This window comes from Lasiodiplodia theobromae (genome assembly GCF_012971845.1).
Source record: "Lasiodiplodia theobromae strain AM2As chromosome Unknown scaffold_11, whole genome shotgun sequence".
Lineage (NCBI taxonomy): Eukaryota > Fungi > Ascomycota > Dothideomycetes > Botryosphaeriales > Botryosphaeriaceae > Lasiodiplodia > Lasiodiplodia theobromae.
Window position 1 is genome coordinate 365,804 of NW_023336311.1, and position 22,198 is coordinate 388,001.

The 22,198-nt window shown below is 53.4% G+C and overlaps 7 protein-coding genes across 7 annotated transcripts; 2 read left to right on the plus strand and 5 right to left on the minus strand.

The window, feature by feature from the left end:
- Positions 1 to 4,133: 4,133 nt before the first annotated feature.
- Positions 4,134 to 4,751, minus strand: LTHEOB_4233 (Secreted protein; the record flags this gene model as incomplete). The annotated part of the gene is made up of 1 exon (XM_035513245.1): positions 4,134 to 4,751. The coding sequence occupies one exon, from the start codon at positions 4,749 to 4,751 to the stop codon at positions 4,134 to 4,136; it is 618 nt and encodes a 205-aa protein (XP_035374937.1).
- Positions 4,752 to 6,483: 1,732 nt separating this feature from the next.
- On the minus strand, positions 6,484 to 8,265 carry LTHEOB_4234 (Aminoglycoside phosphotransferase; the record flags this gene model as incomplete). Its single annotated transcript, XM_035513246.1, has 1 exon — positions 6,484 to 8,265. The coding sequence occupies one exon, from the start codon at positions 8,263 to 8,265 to the stop codon at positions 6,484 to 6,486; it is 1,782 nt and encodes a 593-aa protein (XP_035374938.1).
- Positions 8,266 to 8,900: 635 nt separating this feature from the next.
- Positions 8,901 to 10,784, minus strand: LTHEOB_4235 (Aminoglycoside phosphotransferase; the record flags this gene model as incomplete). Its single annotated transcript, XM_035513247.1, has 1 exon — positions 8,901 to 10,784. One exon carries the CDS (start codon positions 10,782 to 10,784, stop codon positions 8,901 to 8,903), a length of 1,884 nt encoding a protein of 627 aa, XP_035374939.1.
- A 2,006-nt stretch (positions 10,785 to 12,790) lies between these two features.
- LTHEOB_4236 (Multidrug mfs transporter) lies at positions 12,791 to 13,171 on the minus strand (the record flags this gene model as incomplete). The annotated part of the gene is made up of 1 exon (XM_035513248.1): positions 12,791 to 13,171. The coding sequence occupies one exon, from the start codon at positions 13,169 to 13,171 to the stop codon at positions 12,791 to 12,793; it is 381 nt and encodes a 126-aa protein (XP_035374940.1).
- Positions 13,172 to 14,695: 1,524 nt separating this feature from the next.
- Positions 14,696 to 18,141, plus strand: LTHEOB_4237 (DNA-directed DNA polymerase family B pol2; the record flags this gene model as incomplete). The annotated part of the gene is made up of 4 exons (XM_035513249.1): positions 14,696 to 15,070; positions 15,123 to 15,488; positions 15,537 to 17,350; positions 17,403 to 18,141. The coding sequence occupies 4 exons, from the start codon at positions 14,696 to 14,698 to the stop codon at positions 18,139 to 18,141; spliced, it is 3,294 nt and encodes a 1,097-aa protein (XP_035374941.1).
- A 421-nt stretch (positions 18,142 to 18,562) lies between these two features.
- On the plus strand, positions 18,563 to 19,737 carry LTHEOB_4238 (Endosome-associated ubiquitin isopeptidase; the record flags this gene model as incomplete). Its single annotated transcript, XM_035513250.1, has 2 exons — positions 18,563 to 18,587; positions 18,647 to 19,737. The coding sequence occupies 2 exons, from the start codon at positions 18,563 to 18,565 to the stop codon at positions 19,735 to 19,737; spliced, it is 1,116 nt and encodes a 371-aa protein (XP_035374942.1).
- A 999-nt stretch (positions 19,738 to 20,736) lies between these two features.
- Positions 20,737 to 21,919, minus strand: LTHEOB_4239 (uncharacterized protein; the record flags this gene model as incomplete). The annotated part of the gene is made up of 2 exons (XM_035513251.1): positions 20,737 to 21,647; positions 21,832 to 21,919. The coding sequence occupies 2 exons, from the start codon at positions 21,917 to 21,919 to the stop codon at positions 20,737 to 20,739; spliced, it is 999 nt and encodes a 332-aa protein (XP_035374943.1).
- Positions 21,920 to 22,198: the final 279 nt, after the last annotated feature.

Below are 22,198 nucleotides of genomic sequence, written 5' to 3' on the forward strand. Positions count from 1 at the left end.
TGGGAAAGACCTGTCGAAACCTTCAGCTTCCAGAAAAGTCCTGTGAGTGAGGACATTCGAGCATATATCCGGCAAAAGCTGGGCCGCGATGTGGGACATGCATTGCCGAAGCTTTCAAAGAAGAGCAAGCTCGCAAGAAAATGGGAAGGGTACGAAAGTCTTTTGACTAAGATTGAAACAAAGCTTACCGAGAAAGCCGACGGCATGTAAGCCGCTCATTCATACGCACCTCCGAAAGATCTCCAAGTTACTGATGCAGGATAGGTTCCGGTGGGCCGCTTGCCAGCTCGATGCCTTGGAGGAATACGAAATGCCTCATGATATTCTGAAGGCGCTGGATACTTTGCCTGATACCCTCGATGAAACCTACAGACGTATCTTAGACGGAATTCCCCAGAAACATTTGTCAAACTCCACACGGATCTTGCAGTTCCTCATACACGCGGAAAGGCCTCTGAAAACCGACGAGGCTATCGATATACTAGCGACCACACCCGAAATCAAACCAAAATTTGACAAAAAGAACAGAATGCCGGACCCACGGGGTGTTCTGAAGTTTTGCACAAGTTTGGTAACCATCTCAGAGGACACACAAGAAATACAGCTGGCACATTTCTCCGTCAAAGAGTATTTGGCTTCTTCTGGGGAAAAGGGTTCATTCAAAAATAATCTGCATGCATCAAAAGCTCATGAATCCATCACCAGAGTTTTGCTTGCATACTTGTCACGTCTCAAAAAATGGAGGAATTGGCTCAAATATATCATGATATTTGATTTCCCCCTCGCAGAGTACGCGGCAAAATACTGGATTGAACATGCAAAAAGAGCAGAGGAAGATAAAGCAACTCGAAAATCAATACTCGAGTTTTTCAAACACAGAGAGGCTTTATTCATCTGTACCAGTCTCATCTACAACCCGGAGGAACAAACTTGTATGCCAACTTATGATCACAAACTTCCCGATGATCACAAATCTCCCTATTATTACGGATATTCCAATGATGACGAATATTCCGATGATGAGGAGCATTCCGATGATGATGAATATTCCGATGAGAACGATTATCCCTACGCGGTCTTCTTACCCTTATATTTGGCATCCATGAGCGGCTTGAAACATACGGTTGAGGATCTCTTATCTCAGGATCCTGACTCCATCGATGATGATAGCGGCGAAGGAGAATATAGCTCTGCACTTCAGGTTGCCTGCGCTCACCACCAAATGGATGTTGTCAGGATACTCCTCGAGAAAGGCGCCGATGTGGACCAAGTCTGTGGCAATTTCAGCGACCATTGCTGCACGGCACTCATGACGGCTCTCTTAGGAGGATATAAGGACTTGGTGGAGCTTCTTTTGGAGTATGACGCGGATCCAAACGTCGAGGTCACTTGCTCATGGGGAGATGTTTTCCCAGAATCTAGCAGACATCCTTTCCTAATGCCTGGAGTGGAAACGTATCCTCTTATCTGGGCCTCCATACGGAATTTCGAGGACTGGACACGGATCCTCCTAAACAAGGGCGCACTACCGAACAAAACCGATCATTTCGGGAACTCTGCTCTGTATTATGCTTGCTGGCGAGGTCACTCCAAGATTGCGAACATGCTGTTAAGCCGTGGCGCTTACATTTTGACACCAAACAAGTATGGTGAGACACCTTTTTATGCTGCTTGCGAGTCGGGCTACGATAAAGGAATAAGACCTGTGCTTGAAAGACGCCGGGCGAAGATTGCGAGGACTCTCCGTTCAGGCAGAGAGTACGGGGATCTCCTCCAAATCGCGTCATTCTGGGGCCGACTCGATACAGTCAACGTGTTGCTCAGTCTCGGAGCAGACCCAAACCATACTCGCAGTGACTATGGTTCTGCACTACACGCAGCTTCGTCCAGAGGTCACCTAAATGTCGTGGAGTTGTTGCTAAATAGAGGTGCTGATCCACATATCCTGGATCGTCACCAGTGGACTGCGCTTTTTCTTGCAATCAAGAATGGTCACGATAGTATCAGCAAGGCTTTATGGCATGTGTCGGCAGATGGGCCTCTGTTTCGATGCTTTTACCCCTCAACCTTCATTAATCTCAACGAAATCCGCAACAATATCGAGATCTCGGGATCTGAGCAGATACTGGAAGGTAGGTAATCATTCGGAGACACGTTTTCTTTATGTGATGAATGACTAAATACTTCGCACGTGCCAAAGCGAAGTGGATGACTCAGTACGTTCGATCAGACCATCCTTTCGTTGCGACAGCGAGGAAGATATGGTTCCAAATTCAGATACTTGGTTCGACGCGGTAAGGAAAGAAATCCATTATATGCCATATTATGCTCACAATCAATATTCAGGGACCAGGACACCAGGTATAGTGCTGGAATTGGCTTGTGCTGCACGGAACTTCTCTCCGGCACGGGCAAGACCAAAATCGGCCCCAAGTCCTGCCATGCTGCTCTGCGCAGCCGGGAACCTTTTAGGCTAGAAGCCATCTTTCGCGGAGAATCAGCTCGCTGGCAGTCATTTTATCCACTGAAGAAAGATGACATCATTGGCTGCGGCGTTGATTATGACGCGAACAAATCCTTTTTTACACTGAATGGAGAACTTTACGGTAAGTTAATCAGGAAGAGCCTTAATGGGTTCCTTTCCGAAGCTAGAAGCTCATTTTCAGAAAGGCGTGCCCACGTGTGCTCCTGTTGGGAGGCTTTTTGCTTTCCTTAGCATTGATAAAGCCACACGAGTTCAGTATGATTTCTCGGCCAGGCCTCCCGATATATCAAAACTCTCCCCATACACTCCAGACGACAGCTCGGGTCGAGAGGTGGAGCAAGATGAAGCATATAACTGACAGGCGGTGAACGACGTCGTCCACATCATCGAAAGGCCCGCCATCAGAAATCTTGATGTGTTCTCATGCGAGGAGGCCATCAAGATAGAAAGAGGCAGACTAGTCAAAAGACACGGAAAAGGTAATTTTCATTGAATACCCTCCTCGCAGCGTTGCCAACTTTCATCTCTAAACAACATCAACCTTGGTCTCTGTATAGCTAAGTGGGGCGTCCACATCGACAGGGATGCGAGTTTGAATCCGCCGGTCGCGAGGGTCATCAGCGCTTCGTCGCGAATGAGCGGGAGGCGTGAGCAGACTGGAGTGTGCTAGGAGAGGTCGCGCGCGCGCGGATTGCAGGTGCAGCGGGGTGTAGTGTTCCCGGCTAAGGAAGACGAAGCCGCGGGCGAAGGTGGCGGCGGAGGCGGCGGCGCTGGAGCGCGACAAGCGGAAGAAGAGGCGGAGGAGTATGACGGGCTGCTTAAAGCAGTTTTGCTTGGCGGCGAGGATGAGGGCGAGGAAGAGCGTGCTGGACAGCGGAAGACTGATGGTGGCGCCGTTGCAAACTATCCCGCCGCGAAGCTTACCTGTCCATCATGCATTCTGGTGCATTGCTCATCATATCATCATGGCCGCACCAAGTCGCATGAATTCGCCACTATCACCAGGAGCATGAAGTAATAGAAGTGGGGGGTTTTTGTTTTTTCTACTTTTTTTGTACTTTTTCTAATTTTATCCAGACCCAACCTCAACCCCAAGCAATGGAAAGGGTATCTTCTGAGATTTGAAACCATGCCCTAAACCCTTCCAGAAGCTCCATCGCTATGCAGAAAAGCCTGATGCTCAAGTGCCCTTGAACACCATCCCAAATGCCGCTATGTCCCAGAAGCCAGCCATGCTATGCAGAAATAAAAGCGCAAAACCCGTATCTGCGCCGTCGCCGTGCAGAAAGAAGACCAAACCCGTCAGTAAAAAGACCGATGACCGAAAACACTTTTGTCGGACACTATTGGGTGGTGAACCCTCCAGTCCCGAAATGGATGAATGAACCAAACTCCAAAACTCGGTTGTAGGAAATGACATCCTGTCCGGAAGGTAGGCAATGTGTCTACTGGGAAGAGTCTTCAAGCCAAGTAGACAGCAAGAAAAGTCATGTCGCAAGTGCTCGCATCAAAAAAGAAAGGAAATGTCGGCCATGATGAGGTGAGGTGACTCAAGTAAGCCACGAAGCTTGAACCGGAACAGAACGTTCGACCGTGAGCAGAAAAGCCAGAGAGCCGGAAGGAGATCCCATGTTGTCGAGGGAGTGCTCTAGTTGTTCTGCTGCTGCTGCTGCTGGCTTTTCTTGTCCTTCGGCTTCTGGGTCTCGTACTTCTTGAAGTCCTCGTTGGTCAGTGGGTGTCCCCATTCCTCCCAGTTCCAGTAAGGCTTTCCGTTGGGAGCGTGGGTCGCAGCGGGCGCCTTTGACTTGAGCAACTCCTTCTCAGCCTCGATGGCCTTCTCAAGGGTCGCATGGATCGACCCATCAACCAGGACGTAGTGGGTGCTGGACTTGACCGCATTAACCCTGCTTGCCCACAAGGCGGCGCGGGCAATTGTACCAAAGCCATCCGGGACATCGTAGAAGAGGTTCTGGGCGATTCCGATATGGCAGACGTACTTGGTCTTTCCCTTGGGAAGCTTCTCAGAGGCCTTGGTGCCGCCGGAGTCGGGAGCAACAGAGAAGAGATGCCACTTTCCGTCACTGCTCGGGCCCTCATAGTCCAGATGATGAGTGTACTGAGGACCGCTGACGAGGCTGTCTCTCTTGCCAGGCTGGAAACTCATGATGACAAAGCCGAGTTCCTCGTCGGAAAAGAGGTCCAGGAAGTTCTTGAGATCCTTAGGCCAGCCAGAGCCGTCGAAGCACTGCTTCCTCTGAACACCCATGGTTTCGATTACGTGCTAGGTGTCTGTCAGAGGCAAGTTCTTCAGAGGAGGGGGAAGCAGGTCTTACTGGAAGAGTGACGTTGAGAAGAAGTGCCGTGGAGCGTTGTCGAAGCGGAGCGGGTTTTGCGAGCAGCACTTGGGGGGCGAGGTGGGTGGAGAGGTAAGGAAGAGGAAGAGCAAAGCAAAATTTGGCCCAGGTTAAGAGGGCCGTCGAGGACAGTGATTGTATTCGCATCATGTGGGTTACTCCGCGCGCTGGCATTGTTTCTGGAGTGCGCGCGCTGTGCTAACACTACGCGCTCGATTTGATTCGAGGATAGCGCCTCGCCGAACAGTCACCTGTCTGCTGTCCTGCCTGCTTAACACATATCGTCGGATAATACCTGCAGCAGATCTCGCATGTGTGACCCTAGGCAACCGCCCTTGACAACGCGGCTCAGACCTTCCGCGACGCCGCCATCCGGCACCGTTGCGCACGCACTTTCGCGGATCCACCATGGACCTGGAAGACTACGGCCCGGCGGCTCACCCAGATGGCCTGCCGTTCAATCTGCCCGCTGTCGGGCGGGAAAGCCCACCACACCCGCCCTATTAGGCAATATCAAGAAAAGTTGTCTCAATCCCGTGTATGCGCCGCACGAGATCCCCCCCAACATCCACTCCAGAGCGGGAACACTCAGAAGCTGACGACGCAAGGCTGCTAGGTACTACACTATACAGAAGAGCGGCCATGATCTATTGTGCCGCATAAGGGTTGACGGCGCTTAGAACAACCACCAGATCAAGGGCGAGATGGGCCGGGCACGATTCTCTGTCTTCACTCCACTAGGCCAGCTCAATCTGGCAAACACCCGCGCCGGACTCCGCGGAGAACAATAGAGACAGGAGCGGGGAGGGAAGAAGAGACATGCAAGCGGCAAGCAAGTCTCCATCTTGCTTTTCCGACCACTTTCACAATGTCGTCCGCTCTGCTGATCGACCTGCCTGAGCATTCTTTTGGCTTAGCACTTGGAAGCAAGGCTCTTTAAGGTTAATACTTCTCTCACAGGCACCTTGGCGGGTCGCGTTTGGGCTTTGAGGTCACGGCCCTACCTTTCTCTACTTGGACAATCTTGGCATTGTTCGCATGGGATGACTTTTGTGGTCAGCGTCCTGAATAAGTCGTCTTCTTGAGGTATCCAAGCCGCCGGAATCTGTGATTTATACATTAGCTGGAACAATTTGAACAATTTCCTGGTGCTGAGCATGCTTTTACTCGTGATAGGAGCCAGCTCATGTAGACTGTTGGGCAACAATGTATGATAAACCCCCCCTAGAACAACGCAGAGACATGGAAGTTGCGCGACGAGATCGCTTGCAACACATATTCAAATGTTGGTCATGTAGCTAGAAGGCACCATCGGCAGATATCAAACCCACAGCACCATTATTCTGAATTCCCTGAACATCGCCTACATCTGCACGCGCCCCTCCAAGAAACAAGAATAAGAGGAAATCAATCAGTCCCCTCGTACGCAGCCACACCGACCAGCTATGTAGATGTTTCAGCAAGCTTTCCGAACCGATGTTTTTCTTCTCAGCCAGAAGAACTAACATGCATCAACCAAGTTACCAAGGAACGATGAGAGGGAAAAAGCATGCACTAGAAAACACAACCGTCCTGCAGCTTCGCCGATAGAGCTCTTCAATATAGCAATCCAGTGCTGAGCCGTCACGAATAGCTTCTGAACCATCAAGCAATCCCGACCGAATTAGCAAAAGCCTTACGAGCCCTCGCCTTGACCCTCAACACGAAGACCTCGTCTTCATCGCTATCGTCATCCATGCAAGCACGGTGCATCATCTCCAGGTGGTTCTCGATGGTTTGGAGGTCCGTACAGTCGGCCTTGTGCCCAAGGAGCGGTGAGTCCAGCTCCTTCAGGCGCTTTTCGAACTCGAAGCGCAGGAGGTAGTGCTCGTAGTCGTCCTCCTCCTCGGCCTGTTGCTCGTTGCGTGGGCCGATGATGGTCCACGGCTCAGGCTTGTCGTACTCATTGGTGTCGACAAGCTTCGGGTAGACCGGGGTCCACTCGAGGGGCATGGTCATCGTCTGCTCCCAGTCGAGCAGGGCGACCGCGTTGCCGGCGTCGTCGACCATGATGTTCTGGTAGTGGATGTCGATGTGGGCGAGGCGATAGTGGCCGGGCACGCCGATGCGCTCCCCGGCGAAGACGATGGGCAGGATGCTCTGCAGCTCCATGCAGTAGCCTGGGATGCGTTTCAGGACTTCGAGAGTGTACTCCGGATCCGAGATAACCTCCAAATCTTCGTCGATCTTGAACGTGTCGTCGCCGTCCTCCTTGGCCTTCTCCTTGGCCTGGCAGTACTTGGCGCGCTCCTCCATGCGAGGGTCGAGGGCCTCGGCCATGGGGAAGGCGATGCGGGAGCTGGTGAGTTGCTGCATGCTGGTGAAGGGACCGCGGTACACTTTGTGGTCGAGGCGGAGATCGGACTTGAATTCTTCCTCGTTCAGCGGGCCGACGAAGTAGGCACGCCTATCGGATAGCGGTTTGCTCCAATCGTGGTAGAGTGATCCGATCTGGTCGAACTCGATCCTTGAAAGCTCATCAACCCAGTCCGCAACCTTACGATGGATGTTCGTCCTCGTCTCGAAGCTGAGTGACCACGCGGCATCAGCGTAGGTGCGGCCTTGGACCTTCTCCATCAATATCCACTCAAGGCCTAGAGGGCTCTTCATAGACGAGTTGAAGGCGTAAATACGGGGAACGGGAATGCTTGTATGATGCCGGATGAACTCCATAGTCGACACCTCAATCTGGGTGCGGTACCAGGGAAAGTCGGGAAGAGCTAAGCGGAAGATACACTCTTTGACAACTCCGTCTTTCAAGGCGGAGATGGTGTAGACCCGATTCCAGCGACCCTCGGCGAGAAACTCGACATCAAAGCCTTCGGAGGGAAGACCGCAGAGACGCATGTAAGGGCGAACAGTCTCCTTGATAAGCTCGACACTGATATCAATCTTCCACAACGGGTCGATGCAGTGGCGGTAACCGAGGTACCCCCAGAACATGGCCTTCTCCTGGAGCTTGGTGGAAAGTTTAGGTGGGCCGGTGAGAGTGACGCGGAAGGGAAGTTCAGTCAGGTCATCACCTCCAGGAACTCGAGCTTCATCGTTAGCGTCCTCGTCATCAGAGTCCTCATCGTCAGAGTCCTCATCGTCAGAGTCCTCGTCGTCAGAATCCTCGTTGTCAGGGTCCTCGTTCTCAGAGTCCTTGTCGCCAGATTCTTCGTCATCAGAGTCCTTGACGTCGGTCTTCTCGGTGTGTTTTCCAATGATATTGCCAGTAGAGGCGGCGTCGGTAGCATGGACGTGAACCGCAACATTGTTGTTCGGGCCATCGTCCTCAGAGATAAGCTGGAGAGAAGCCATCGAGTCTGGTGTCCAATTGCTGATTTTGAGAGTGAAGTGTAAGATAAATTTGGATGGGACTTTCGGGGAAGGCGGGTGGTCCATTTGAGGGCGCGAGGCTCCGAAATTGTATTTTAACAACGGACAACGGAAACCATTCTGGCCAATAGAAGAGCAAGCGGTCACCCTTACGTCAGCTAACACAACTGCCACACCGAAGATACTCCAGAGAGCTATACACTAGCCCAAAACTTGTCAGAGAATTGCTTTCTTTTCTTTTGGTTTGCACTCATGGCGGACAACAATCCCCAGAAGCAAATTACAAGCAGAACAGCAGAAGCAAGCGCCAACGGCAAGCGTCCACTGTAAGCTTAGTAGCAAATAATAAGAGACCACCAAAACAGACACAATTAAAGTTTCCCCTCGGGAAAGTGTGTTTCTACATCTACTTCGTGGCTCCTTATGTTTAAACCTCCCAGCTTGCCGGGGTAACCGTCAATACATCCTGACCCTGTCCCTATCAGTCGATCATACTAGACCATAGTCTCCAGGAAATGACATCTCTTGGATAGCTGCCATCTACTATCTAACCAATTTCTACCTGTGAGCCGGCATCTTGAAGTAAAATCCCTCATCCAGACGAGGAAAGTGTTTGCCCTTGACGAAAACAGGTATCATAAGGAGAACCATCACAAATCCATGAAGCGCTCCCTAGCCATCTCCTCCCAGCGTTCAAGTTCTTAGTCCTTCTTGATACACAATCTGGCCATGTCATAGATACGCTTGTCGAGAAACTCCTCAGGCGAGCCCTCATCACGCTTATCGCGCGGCTCCAGGAATGGAGAAGCCAGCTGCTCGAGACGGCGGTCGAATACCGGGCGCAGATGCAGATCCTCCAAGTTTCTCTCATATATTCGCTCCTTTTCAACGCGCATAAAGTTCTTGGAACTTTCCGACGTCCACGGCGAAGGCTTCTTGAGGTCGGTAATGGCGTCGACGAGATTAGGGTAGCGGGCGATGGTGCGCATGGGCGCTGCGAAGCACTTCTCCCAGTCGATGAGGGCGATGGCGGTTCCGGACGCGGTATCCACGAAGATGTTGCTCGAGTGTATGTCGGGGTTGTGGAGGGCGCAGGACTGCGGCGCAAACGGCGGGTCGTTGAAGAGGAGAGGGAGGACGTTCTGCAGACGAAAGCAGTAGTTCGGCATGGCCTCGACGGCTGGCAGATTGTAGTAGGGCTGGGAGCGCTCCTCAATAAAGCCGTTTCGCGGGTACAAGCGGTCAGCCTCAGAGAAGCGGCCACCGTCGTCGGTAGGGATGGACGGCTTGGGTCTTACCGCCCCGCCCATGTACTTCAGCTTCGCCTCGCGCTCATACTTCTCTTCCTCCGCGCGCCTACGTATTTTTGAAGGGTTTTCGTAGTGGATCTTGTTGACGTTGACGAAAGCGTCGTCCCATATGTTGTAATTAGTCCAGTATTTGGCCCGTTCTTTGATGCGAGGGTCGAGAACCTCAGCGAGATTGAAGTCAAGACGAGCACGATGGTAATCGCGCATACTGGAGAAAGGGCCACGGGTAACAGGAAGATCAAGGCGCAGGTCGTAAACGAAGTCGTCATGGTTCATAGGGCCGACCTTGTATGAGGAAATGTCCGATAGTGGCTTGTCCCAGTCATGATAGATGGAGCCCATCTTGTCAAAAGTGATGCGAGAGAGTTGGTCGACCCAGTCGGCAACCGTTTCATACACCCTGACTTTCAATTCGGAGCTCATAGCCTCACTCTTCTCGGCAGCACGGTAAGTCTGGCCTTGAATCTTTTCCATCAGCATCCACTCGAGTCTAAGCGCATTGTCCATGGATGAGTCGAACGCATAGATCTTGGGAACAGGGATGGTGGTATGGTGGCGAACAAGCTCGATGGTGGAGACTTCAGTCTGCATGCGGTACCACGGGAAGTCGGGCATGGCGCAGCGGAAGATGCACTCGCTAGTGGCGCCAGTCACAGCGTTGGTGGCCTGGACGGTGTAGACTTTGTTGAACGAGCCCGCTGCAAGGAATTCAACCCTGATATCGTCGTTTGGAAGGCCACAGAAGAGAGCGTAAGGCTTGATCATGTTACGGATGATGTCGATATCGGGCTCCATCTTCCACCCAGTGAACCATTCGTTCTGCCAGATGTCGTATTTGTGACCAATCTTACCCTCCTGGACTTTGGATGACAAAGGCGGAGGACCCGCGGTAGACACCCGAAAAGGCAAGTTCTGGGCATCCGTGCCAACGGGAAGACGGGGGACCGGGGGAACATAAGCAGGAGTGTCGTTGAGGCTCTCAAGCCACTGGGCCAAGTCGCCTGAAGAAACATCCTTAGCGCTGTCGCTATCCTCGTCGCTGTCACTATCCTCGTCGCTGTCGCTGTCATCGTCGGTGCTGTTCAAGTCTTCAGCGTGCTGACTCTCATTGTCAGCGGAAGTGTCTCCGGTTTGCTGGCTCTCGTTGTCAGAAGAGGTGTCTCCAGCTTGCTGACTCTCATTGTCAGAAGAAGCGACTTCAGCGGTATGAACATGATCCGCAACATCGCTGTTTGGATCATCCTTGTCCTGGAAGGCAAGCTGCAAAGAAGCCATTTGACTCGACGTCTTGGGATTGATTCTCGATATTTGAAATGTAGGGTAAATTTGGGTGCGCACAATATCGGGCGGAGTGGGTGCGTCGTAAGTTGTGTCGGGTGGTCGCAGTGGCCCTGCGCTAGGTCCAAGAAAAGGCGCAATGACTGTCCAATGGAATACCCGAGCACGAGCCTCCGTCTGCCGTTTGTATTAAAGAACCTTCTGTAAAACAAGAGAGCGACTTGTCCTTTGGTTGTCACCAACCAGTTCACGCTTTTCTACATACTTCTCACTACAACACAAAAATCATACACACCTCATAAGCATAATTTCTGCTTAAAACTTTGTTTCCAAAATGTAAATCCAAGTAGAAGCACATTTCCAACCGAATTAAAAATATCTGCTTGTAGTGTATAGTCGTCATCATTGTTGAGTTTTCCCACTGACACTGAATACCGCACGCTAACAATGTATGTGAACATTGCATGTTTGGCTCTGACAGGAAACAATGCCAGCCAAGGAGAACAACAAACCTGCAAATAAGAAAAACATTAGCGAGGCTCAGGTAGTCGAAATAAAGTTGCAGACAAGCGCGAAGAGATCGGCGCCATCAAACATGCACGTGGACCAGCCACACACCGTCCTCCGTATCACGTCTAGGACCGTTATACGAATACGTCGTGTAGCCAACCCCAAACATTTCCAACCAATCACCGCCCCGACTCCAAAGACACACTGCCTTCTTAGCGCTGTCTGATTCAGCCGCACGCAAATAATCAATGCAAAAAACAGTGATCCCTGCCTGCCGATCACCACGTACCCACTCGCGTCTATCCAACTTGGCAGAATCGCGCCAACAGAGTGGAACCCGATAAACAGCTTCCAGGAAATTCGTGCCGAGAGTTCCGGCCCACTCAGAAGGCGTGAAGCATGGATCAAGCTTTTCGTTGAGAGATAGAGATGAGGTTCATATAAGCATATGTCTGTTTTAGCTTATTTCGGGAGCGCGCGGTGAGGCTGTGCAAAAATAAACGGAGCTATCTCCAGCCAACCAGCAACGCCCTTCCGCACAGAAAATCAGTTTACCAGGTGCGGGAGGGCGCGTAGTTTGGACACGTCATGATCCACAGCTGTGGGTGCTCCCATCTTTCGCGCTAAGTTTGTGGGACTGGACTGGGGTTGTGATCCAGCCGCGTGGGTTTGGGCTGGTACCTGATGCCCCGGAATGATGTAAGATAAAGGGCCCTTGCAATAGTAAATCTTCGCGCTTATCGTCCCAAAAAGAACCCGGCGAGCTTATTATGTGGGGAGTTGGGGAACGTCTTGGTGGTAGTTCCCTCCCCGTCCCCGTTCTGGACGCTGATTGGCTTGCGGGCCACGTGCGCAGGAACGTCCCGGTAAGCAACAGAGGAAGCTTATGTGAGATGCAAATTATCACATGGCGCGGCGATAGGACTTATAAGACGGTGTACCCTCCGCGAAGGTGACGCTTTATTCCGCTGGATCCCTATTGAGAAGTGTTTGTTGCGGTTGGTTGGTGCCACGGAATCGTGCGGGGGAGCCACGGTGTAGCTCGGTATTACAAAGCCACCAGCGTAAGCACGATTTCGCAGCAAGAGGACCACCGAACAAACGTTGTCAAGGTTCATAGTTGCGTGGTTAACATTATTTTCGTTATCGTGATGAATGGGTGCAGCACAACGGCGCTTCCCAGTAGCGAATGGTGATTTTTTGTCCCCCTGTAAAATTGCTCGCTTCCTCAACCTTCGATTCCTTTCCCTGATGATCGAACTACAATGAAAACAAATGCGCTGACAATCCATCTCTTCGTAATACTAGAGGTCGACTCATAGTAAGGGTATAAGTCATATCGAAATCAATAAAGCCTGGTCTTTGTTAATGATGAACTGGAGAATGGCTCGGAGGGGGCTTACCAAGAAACTCCTCTTCGGGCAAAGAACGCCCGTTAAAATGCTACGCCGACCTCTCTGTCTAGAGACCGCCGTCTATACAGTGGAAGGTAGTTACAGATGGATCACATGCGAGCTCCCATTGAAAGTGGTGTTAATACCGCCGAGGAGCAGATCGTTGAGCTCTTGCTGAGCGGAGCGCTCCAGCACACTGTGGAGGCCCTTTGGCTCTAGCGCGAAGTGATGCGAAACCAGACGGAAGCATGCGAAGGAGAGCGGGATGACAGCTTTCCACAGGGAGAAGAACATAATGAGACCAAGGATAATGTAGACGATGGTCTTCTCCCAGAAATCCATGACGTAGAGGCCGTAAGTAACTTCGAAGCGGTAGATGAAGTCTTTGGCGTTCTGCTTGGTGGCAGCAACAAAGTTGGAGCGGTAGGAGGGCTTGACGGGCGGCTCCATGACCCAGCTATCCTTGGTGGCGTAGTCCATAATGATTTATTATGAGAAGCAGCTGCAGATATCCAAAGAAGTAGGACACTGAGAGATGATCAGTCAGGCACGAGAAAGAAATTCGAGGAGGACTGTGCTTCAGGACCACACACCTTCACACAAAACAGAGTCTATCACAAGATATCCTGGCGTCAGGCCTCGGCACTGGAGAAGATGTGAGATACACTGAGGAGCAAGAGATGACCGCGGGGCGGCGCCAGCAAAATATAAGAATGCAGCGCATCGACCACATGTCAGCGGAGGCAGGCGCGATCAATAAAGATTTGGTCATCGTAGGTTGGGGAGCAATCGCTTCTGCTCGGACGGACCTGGGGCGGGCTTCTATGCTGGAACAAGCATTGGCGGGTGCTTGCCGCTGAGCCTGTAGCCGGCACCATTCCTCATCGGTGCAAAAGCAGTCATCACGCGGAGCCGCCATTGGATCTTGGTCAGCAGTGCTCGGTGCGCCTCGGTGAGATGCGTGAGTGCAAACTCTCTTCCGAAGCTTCCGCTGGTGGTTGCTCCCACGTCATTTGGGCCTGAGGCGCAAAACCGGGGCCCGCGCCCCAGCTCCCGCGCGGCTCGCCCGAGATTCGCGCCGGGGGGTGGTGTGATAAAAACGATGGGAAAAGTCGTTCGCATCGGAATCGGTAGCTGGCATCGATATTTTGCAAAAAAGGCGCGCCTGCGCTTTCCTCGGTCAGCGAAGGCGGTGGGTGCTGAACGTGCACAGGGTCTGAAGGAGCAAAGTCGGCTTTCGGGCTCTCAGGCATCCCCCCAGTCCGCGCCGAGCGGTCGGAGATCGCGCGCCTCCAACAAAGAAGATGATAGAATCAGCGCCTTATCGTTGCTGCCCAGCAGAGTGAGGCTGATGATGGTACTGCCCTCCGTAGCGGAAAGGCCTCCACTCTAGCAATCGTCCAGTCGTCCTGCGCACGAACGCTGGCCATCGGGCTGGCCATATGCAGGGGGACGTCCGCTATGTCGTACAACGCAGCACGCGCAGCACTTCACGAAGCTATTCCCGACTTCCCCACTAGGTAGTGAGCCGCGAGCGGTGGGTCACTCGGTTGACGGCAACGTTTAACTCCGAGCATTATGCGGTGGGCGCGCGCTGATCCTCTGGCTCCTCATTGGATTGACCTCGCGACCATCTTATATTGCTTTTGATGGAGACCGAGTTGCGCTGCCTGAGCCTTGAAGGAAGAGAATTTTTTTGGCCCCCAGATCGCTTTGCCATCGAAGTTGAATACATGAAAATACGCTCCCCGAGCGAGATGGAGTTTGCTGTTGTGTTCTAGACCAAGGTGACGAGGTGACGTCGGGGATGCCGGTATGACTCATGTGGGAGCTTACCTCACCCAAGTGCAGAGTCATGTGTGAAAGCGACGCGTCCGTGGGCTGCGGCGCGCGTCACCGCGACGGTCTCGCGACAGAACACACTCGCCAACGCCGTTTCTTTCAACCCTCCCGCCGCACCCTCCCTCGACAAATGTGAGCTGCGGCTTCGCAAATTCTGTCAGAATGCCTGCCGCAACCCCCTCGAAACGAGTTTTGGGTGAGACATCGAACACGCGTCGCAACATCGCCGTTTCCCCGCAGTCCGCAAAGAAGCGCAAGCTCAACGGCAGCTCCCTCAAAGCTCCCCCCAAGACCGCGAGCGGGAATGCCTCCGGCTCCACCCAGCAGAAGAGCAAGTTTGAGGAGGATCTCGAGAAATTGGGCGAAACCCTCCCCGACCTGAAGAGTCCCAGCGCTGAAAAGGACCAAAAATGGGCGCGTCCGCCTCTGGACGACTTCGACCCTTCGAGCCATGATCTTTGCTTCCAGCAGATCGATGCGGAGGAAGGAACGCTTCACGGCGGCAAGGCTACCGTGAAGCTCTATGGCGTCACCCAGGTAAGCTGCCTCAGCCTCCGCGTCTCACGCACTACTGACACGATGCTTTCAGACTGGCCATTCCGTGCTCCTCCATGTAACAGACTTCATGCACTACCTTTACGTTGCCGCCCCCATCTCCTTCACACAAGCCGATGTCCAGCCTTTCAAGGCCTACCTCGAGACCCAGATCGCTCAGCACCAGCCCGCTATTCATTCGGTGCAATTGACCATGAGAGAAAATATCTATGGCTACCAGGGCAATCGGAAGAGCCCATACCTCAAGATTTCCGTGACGGATCCGAAGTTCATCAACAGGCTGCGGACAACGATTGAAAGCGGAAGCGCCAACTACAAAGGTCTTTGGAAGGCTGCCGATGGCAACGTGTTGACCTTCGACAACCTACAATACGTGCTTCGCTTCATGGTGGATTGCAAGGTACGTGTTCCCTCGCAGAACATTAGGAGTAGTTTCTGACTTTATTAGATTGTCGGTATGTCTTGGGTCGAGGCCAAGGCCAGCAAATACCACATGATACCCCACCGCGACCGTCATTCTACCTGCCAGATTGAGGCCTACGTGCACTACCGCGATCTTATCGCACATCCAGCCGAAGGAGAGTGGGTCAACACAGCCCCTCTGCGTATCCTGTCCTTTGATATCGAGTGTGCTGGCCGTAAGGGTATTTTCCCGGAACCAAACATCGATCCCGTCATCCAGATCGCAAACGTCGTCTCCGTCGCCGGAGAAGAAAAGCCTTTCGTCCGCAACGTCTTTTGCTTGGACACGTGCAGTTCGATTGCAAACGCTCAGGTTCTCGAGTTCGATGCCGAGGAGAAAATGCTGATGAAATGGAGAGACTTCATGGAGGAGGTGGATCCGGACGTCATTATCGGCTACAACATTGCCAACTTCGATTTCCCATACTTGCTGGACCGCGCCAAGCATCTGAAGTGTGGAAGATTTCCATACTGGTCGAGGCTCAGGAACACCATGTCGGTGGCCAAGGAAACGAACTTTTCCAGCAAGCAGATGGGTAATCGTGACACCAAGGCCACCAACACGAACGGTCGGCTTCAGCTTGATCTCCTTCAACTCATCCAGCGCGATTACCACCTGAGAAGTTACACACTGAACTCTGTCTGCGCTCATTTCCTGGGAGAACAAAAGGAAGACGTGCACCACACCATGATCACAGAGCTATTCAACGGTGATTCCAATTCCAGACGTCGTCTTGCGGTCTACTGCTTGAAAGATGCCTTCCTTCCCCTGAGATTGCTCGATAAGCTCATGTGTCTGGTCAACTACACCGAAATGGCAAGAGTCACTGGCGTCCCCTTCAGTTTCCTTCTTTCCCGTGGTCAACAAGTTAAATTCCTGAGTCAGCTGTACCGGAAAGCCCTAGAGCAGCAGCTGGTCATCCCGAACCTCCGTTCTGAGAGCTCCGATGACCAGTACGAGGGTGCCACGGTCATCGAACCCACTCGCGGCTACTATGACGTCCCCATTGCAACGCTCGATTTCGCATCTCTGTATCCGAGTATTATCCAGGCTCATAACCTTTGCTACACGACCTTGTTGAGCAAGACTTCTGCCGAGAAGATGGGCCTGAAGAAGGATGAGGACTACATCGTTACTCCCAACGGCGACATGTTCTGCACTGCAAAGGTGCGCAAGGGTCTCTTGACGCAGATTTTTGAGGAATTGCTCGGAGCAAGAAAGCAAGCCAAGAAGGACATGGGCATGGAGAAGGATCCGTTCAAGAAGGCCATCCTGAACGGTCGTCAATTGGCATTGAAGATCAGTGCCAACAGTGTGTACGGTCTTACTGGTGCTACCAACGGCAAACTTCCCTGCTTGGCAATCGCTAGTAGTACGACGAGTTATGGTCGACAGATGATTGAGAAGACAAAGGACGTGGTGGAAAAGCACTACACCATCGCTAACGGCTATTCCCACGATGCTCAGGTCATCTACGGCGACACGGATTCGGTCATGGTCAAGTTCGGCCCCAAGGATCTTGAAACCGCCATGAAGATGGGTGAAGAAGCGGCTGGCTTTGTCTCGGGGCACTTCATCAAGCCCATCAAGCTCGAGTTCGAGAAGGTGTACTTTCCCTACCTGCTCATCAACAAGAAGCGTTATGCCGGTCTCTACTGGACGAACCCGCACAAGTGGGACAAGATGGACACGAAGGGTATCGAGACGGTCCGTCGTGACAACTGTCGGCTGGTACAAACGGTCATCGAGACATCACTGCGTATGCTCTTGATCGACCGCGACGTCAACGGTGCGCAAGAGTAAGTAATGACCCACGGTAGCTAGTCATGGCATCTCGCTAACGATTTCTAGTTTCGTCAAAGAGACAATCTCGGATCTGTTGCAGAACAAGATCGATATGTCGAACCTCGTGATTACGAAAGCTCTGGCCAAGTCGGACTACGCGGCGAAACAGGCCCACGTCGAACTTGCCGAGCGCATGAAAAAGCGCGACGCGGGTTCGGCGCCGGCATTGGGAGACCGTGTTGCATACGTCATCATCAAGGGAGCCGCTTCGTCCAAGAACTACGAGAAGTCTGAGGATCCCATCTACGTGCTGGAGAACAACCTGCCCATCGACACCAAGTACTATCTCGACAACCAGCTGGCCAAGCCGCTCGGTAGGATCTTCGAGCCCATCCTTGGAGAGAAGAAGGCCGCGTCACTGTTGACAGGAGAACACACCCGAAGTATCTCCGTTGCAGCACCCACCATGGGTGGTCTGATGAAGTTTGCGAAGAAGACGGCGACGTGTATGGGATGCAAGAAGCCCATGACGAGCGCCATTGAGCGCGACGGCGCCGTCTGCGAGAATTGTCGTCCGCGGTTTAGCGAGCTGTACCAGAAGACGCTGTCCAAGGTCAGCGATTTGGAGGTTCGTTTCGCCAGGCTGTGGACGCAGTGCCAGCGGTGCCAGGGAAGCATGCATAACGAGGTCATTTGCAGTAGCAGAGACTGCCCGATCTTCTACATGCGCATGAAAGCTAAGAAGGACGTCGAAGACGTGGGCAAGGAGCTGGTCCGCTTCGACCATGATGCGGTGGTATGGTAAAAGGTGATAGCTGCGCTCAGGAGCACTTATACTTTTGCATGGCTTATTTTGCGCACACTAGATATGTGGGCGCCTCGATGTGAGGAAAAGTTGTACTGGGTTATGGGAGTAGATTACGAGACAGGCTGGGATTTCCTCAAGGCGTTTATTCAATGGCTTGGAGTTTTTAATGGGCTTTTATAAAGATACCGAGAATGATAATGGAGCACGCTTTCAGGACTGAGAATGATATTTGCTGCAGCAATCGTGAGCTGGAATGAGCCGTGCTGTGATTGGTTGCAAAGCTGTAGCTCTGTGCCTGGCTGTTTGGCGCGTTTGCATCGTCGCGATAAGCGATAAAGCTCCAGGCTACTGTCCCACCCGCGACATCACCTCTGTGCCTCTCTCAACATCCATCCCGCACCCTCGTCACACCGCCACCATGGAGCAGGCTATGAAGAGCTGGGGTGAGCCCTCCCTCGAGTCAATTCTTTCCACGCCCAGCAAGCTGACCTCGCCCTTCCAGAGTTGGAAAACTCCATCAAGCTCGTCGACCCCACCCGCGACGCCCTCTACAACTACGACTCTGAAGCACAAAAGGCCATCAGCAATGCGCGGCCGTGGAAGGCGGACCCGCACCACTTCAAGCACGTGCGCATCAGCGCGGTGGCGATGCTGAAGATGGTCATGCACGCGCGGGCGGGCGGTGCCATCGAGGTCATGGGCATCATGCTGGGCTACGTGCGGGGCGACACGTTCGTGGTGACGGACGCGCTGCGGCTGCCGGTCGAGGGCACCGAGACGCGCGTCAACGCCCAGGATGAGGCCAACGAGTACCTGGTGCAGTACCTGGAGCGCTCGCGCGACGCGGGCCAGCTGGAGAACGCCGTCGGCTGGTACCACAGCCACCCGGGCTACGGCTGCTGGCTGTCCGGCATCGACGTCAGCACGCAGGCCACGCAGCAGACGTTCGGCGACCCGTTTCTGGCTGTGGTTATTGATCCGGATCGCACGGTGTCGGCGGGCAAGGTCGAGATCGGCGCGTTCCGCACGTACCCGGAGGGCTACAAGCCTGAGACCAGTGCCGCTAGTGGTGATGGGTTTCAGACGATTCCGCTGGGGAAGATCGAGGACTTTGGCGCGCACTCGGACCGCTATTATGCGCTCGAGGTGTCCCACTACAAGAGCACGCTCGACAGCCGCATCCTCGAGAGCCTGTGGAACAAGTACTGGGTCGGCACCCTGTCCAGCAGCCCGCTGCTGACCAACCGCGACTACGCCACCAACCAGATCGCCGACTTGGCTCGCAAGGTGCACGAGGCGGAGCTCGCGAAGACGGGCTTCGGAATGGGCTTGGTGGGGAAATTGAAGAGCGAGCGCGCGAACACGGGTGAGGATGAGAGGCTTGAGAAGTTGGCGCGCGCGGCGGCGAAGATTGCGCAGGAGGAGAGGACGGGCTTGATGGCGGCGGAGGTTAAGGAGAAGGTTTTTGCGTCGGGTGGCGTCGTCGTGCCGCCGGCTGAGGCTACGCTGGCGGCGGTTGCTGCTACTGCTGCTGCTGCTGCTGCTGCTGCACCGGTGCCGGGCGAGGATGGCGATACGGAGATGAAGGCTTGAGGTGGGGATTGAGGCGAGGGAGCTGCGGATTTCTTTTCCTGCTCAACACGACTCGATCGGAGACGATTGCACTTCACGACCACGAGATTCCTTTTATTTTGCTCTGCATGGCATGGCCAGGCGTTGGAGATGGGATGGGTTTGCTGGCTTATACACTTTTTTCTCTATATCCGAAAAAACTTGGTGGTGATGGGTACGATGCTGGTACGAATTAAGAGATGATATTGCTTCAAAATGGTTTTTCGTGTTTGCTCCGTCCCTCTGGGGATACTCTACTTCCGGTCGTTTTACTGGCTTTGTTTGAAGATGAGGGTATATCGTGCGTTTTGGGGCAAGACATGGCGATCTGCATACGTGGAATTTTGGTAGGTGATGCATAGGACTACGAGGCAATTTTTGAGAATGAAAGATGACGATTGCCACCAGGTTATACAGTATACCTTCCTTCGACAGTCGGCTCTCTTGTGCATCCAGAAGACGCTTGAACATGTTCAATCAATCCGACTACAGAGCAAGAGTGGTGCATAAGAAACCACCACTTACACTATCCACGGTCTCGGACTTGCGGATCTGTGCATCAGGTATGAACCCCTTTGCACAGCCCAAGATATGACAGGATTATATCATTTTATTGATTGAATTTGACTTTACTTTTACTTTGATATTTGACTGAAGGCGATTTGTAGAGTAGAAATGATCGTTCCTATTCGCATTAAACCACAAAGGACGGTTAGACATTAATTCCAGGCCGCCTCGTTGGTGAGGTCAGTCCCGGACGTCACATATTTCTGGCTTTCTCATCTCATCACTTGTCCGCTGTGCAGGATACTTGCCAGACCAGCATCCCACAGACCCTTTTCCTTCTCTTTCATGTCGTTTCCTTTTTCCTCTCCATTCTCCTTTCCCACCATCCCAACCTCATATCATCCCAACCAGACCCATCCCTCCTCTACCTTATTCCTCATTCACTCATGTCAAACCCCCCATTCAACCCCTTCTTCAACCCCGACTAACCCCCCTATAATCCTCAACCTTAACAATAACACCCCCCTTCTCCGGATCCCCCACCACAACCGTCGCACTCCCGCCATTCGGCACAACATGCTGATTCTGATTCTGCACCCCCCACTCCCCCGCATCATGGTCGTCATCCTCCCACACCCGCCGGTCATCCTCCTCGCGCTTCTCCGCGTACAGCGCCTGCCGCTCGGCCCTGGTCGCGCTGCGCTGCCGGCGCTTCACCACGACGGCGTAGAGGCCGGCGGCGAGCAGCGTGGCCCCGACCGACGCGCCGACGATGATGCCGGCCCAGCTGGGCATGGGGAGCGAGGTGTCGGAGGTGGAGCGCTTGAAGTCTTCGCGTTGGGAGGAGCTGTTTGGGAGAGCGTCTGCGTCAGCGTCCGAGGAGCGCTTGCCGTGGCCCCAGCCGTCTGGGCGGCGGCGTGGCTCGGTTAGCCGGCCGGCGTTGTTGTTGGAGGAGGAGGAGGAGCTGGAGCTGGAGCTGGCGGAGGCCGGGGCGTAGGCGGCGACTTTGTCGTCGACCTTGTCGTCGTTGGCGTTGGAGCTGCTGCCTCTGTTTCCGCCATTGTGCCCGGCCAAGCCCGCGCCCACCATGACGAAGCCGAGCGGGTCGTCGTCGTCGGCGTCGGCGGAGCGTCGCTGTTTCTTAGCCCATGGTCCGGACGGCGGCTGGTTCCAGCCCCATGGTCGGCGCCGGCTGGCGGCTTTGATCGAGGCGCTGCCGGGGCCTCCCACGGGGCGGCCGTCGAGGGTGGGGCGGCGGGAGGCGGTGTTGTTGTATATGATTGGGGAAGAGGAGGCAGATGAGACGGGCGGAGCGGCGGCGGCGGCGGCGGGGATGGGGGAGCGGGGGTAGTTGTCGTTGCTGTCGTCGCCGGGTCCGATGCGGCCTGGTGGATTATGTGAGTGGTTTTTCTTTTTCTTTTTTTTTTGGTTTGAGAGGTGTTGGACTGGGTTTGCGTGGGGGGTTTCAAAGAGTGTGGATGAGACTGTTTCTTTTCTTCCAATTCCCTCTTTTTTTTTTTTGAGGTTTTCGACTCAGGGAGAGAAAATGGTAATTTGGGCTTTACTTACGAGTATTAGCGCTGGGATTGATGACGGCGGCGCCTGATGCGCTGCTCGCGATGGAGAGAGCCAGAAGTAGAACGGTTGCAGTCTTCATGATTGGTTCTTTTTGCTTCACGCTGAAATAAGGGGGACGGACGCGAAGGATGGCGCAACAAGCACGAGGTCACCAAAACATGCAAAAGAGCCTCGAGTTGCAGATCTCCGACGCTATCGATACAATCCCCAGATTGAAACGTCTGGGGAAAGCAACACAAGAATGATTTGCGTCGGCGGGAAATGAGAAAGGAGGAGGGAGAGCGCTGGTGGGGGAGATGAAGCAAACGGGGGGGAAAAAGAAGGGGAAAAACAAAGAGAGGGGCTCTGGCCTTCTTTG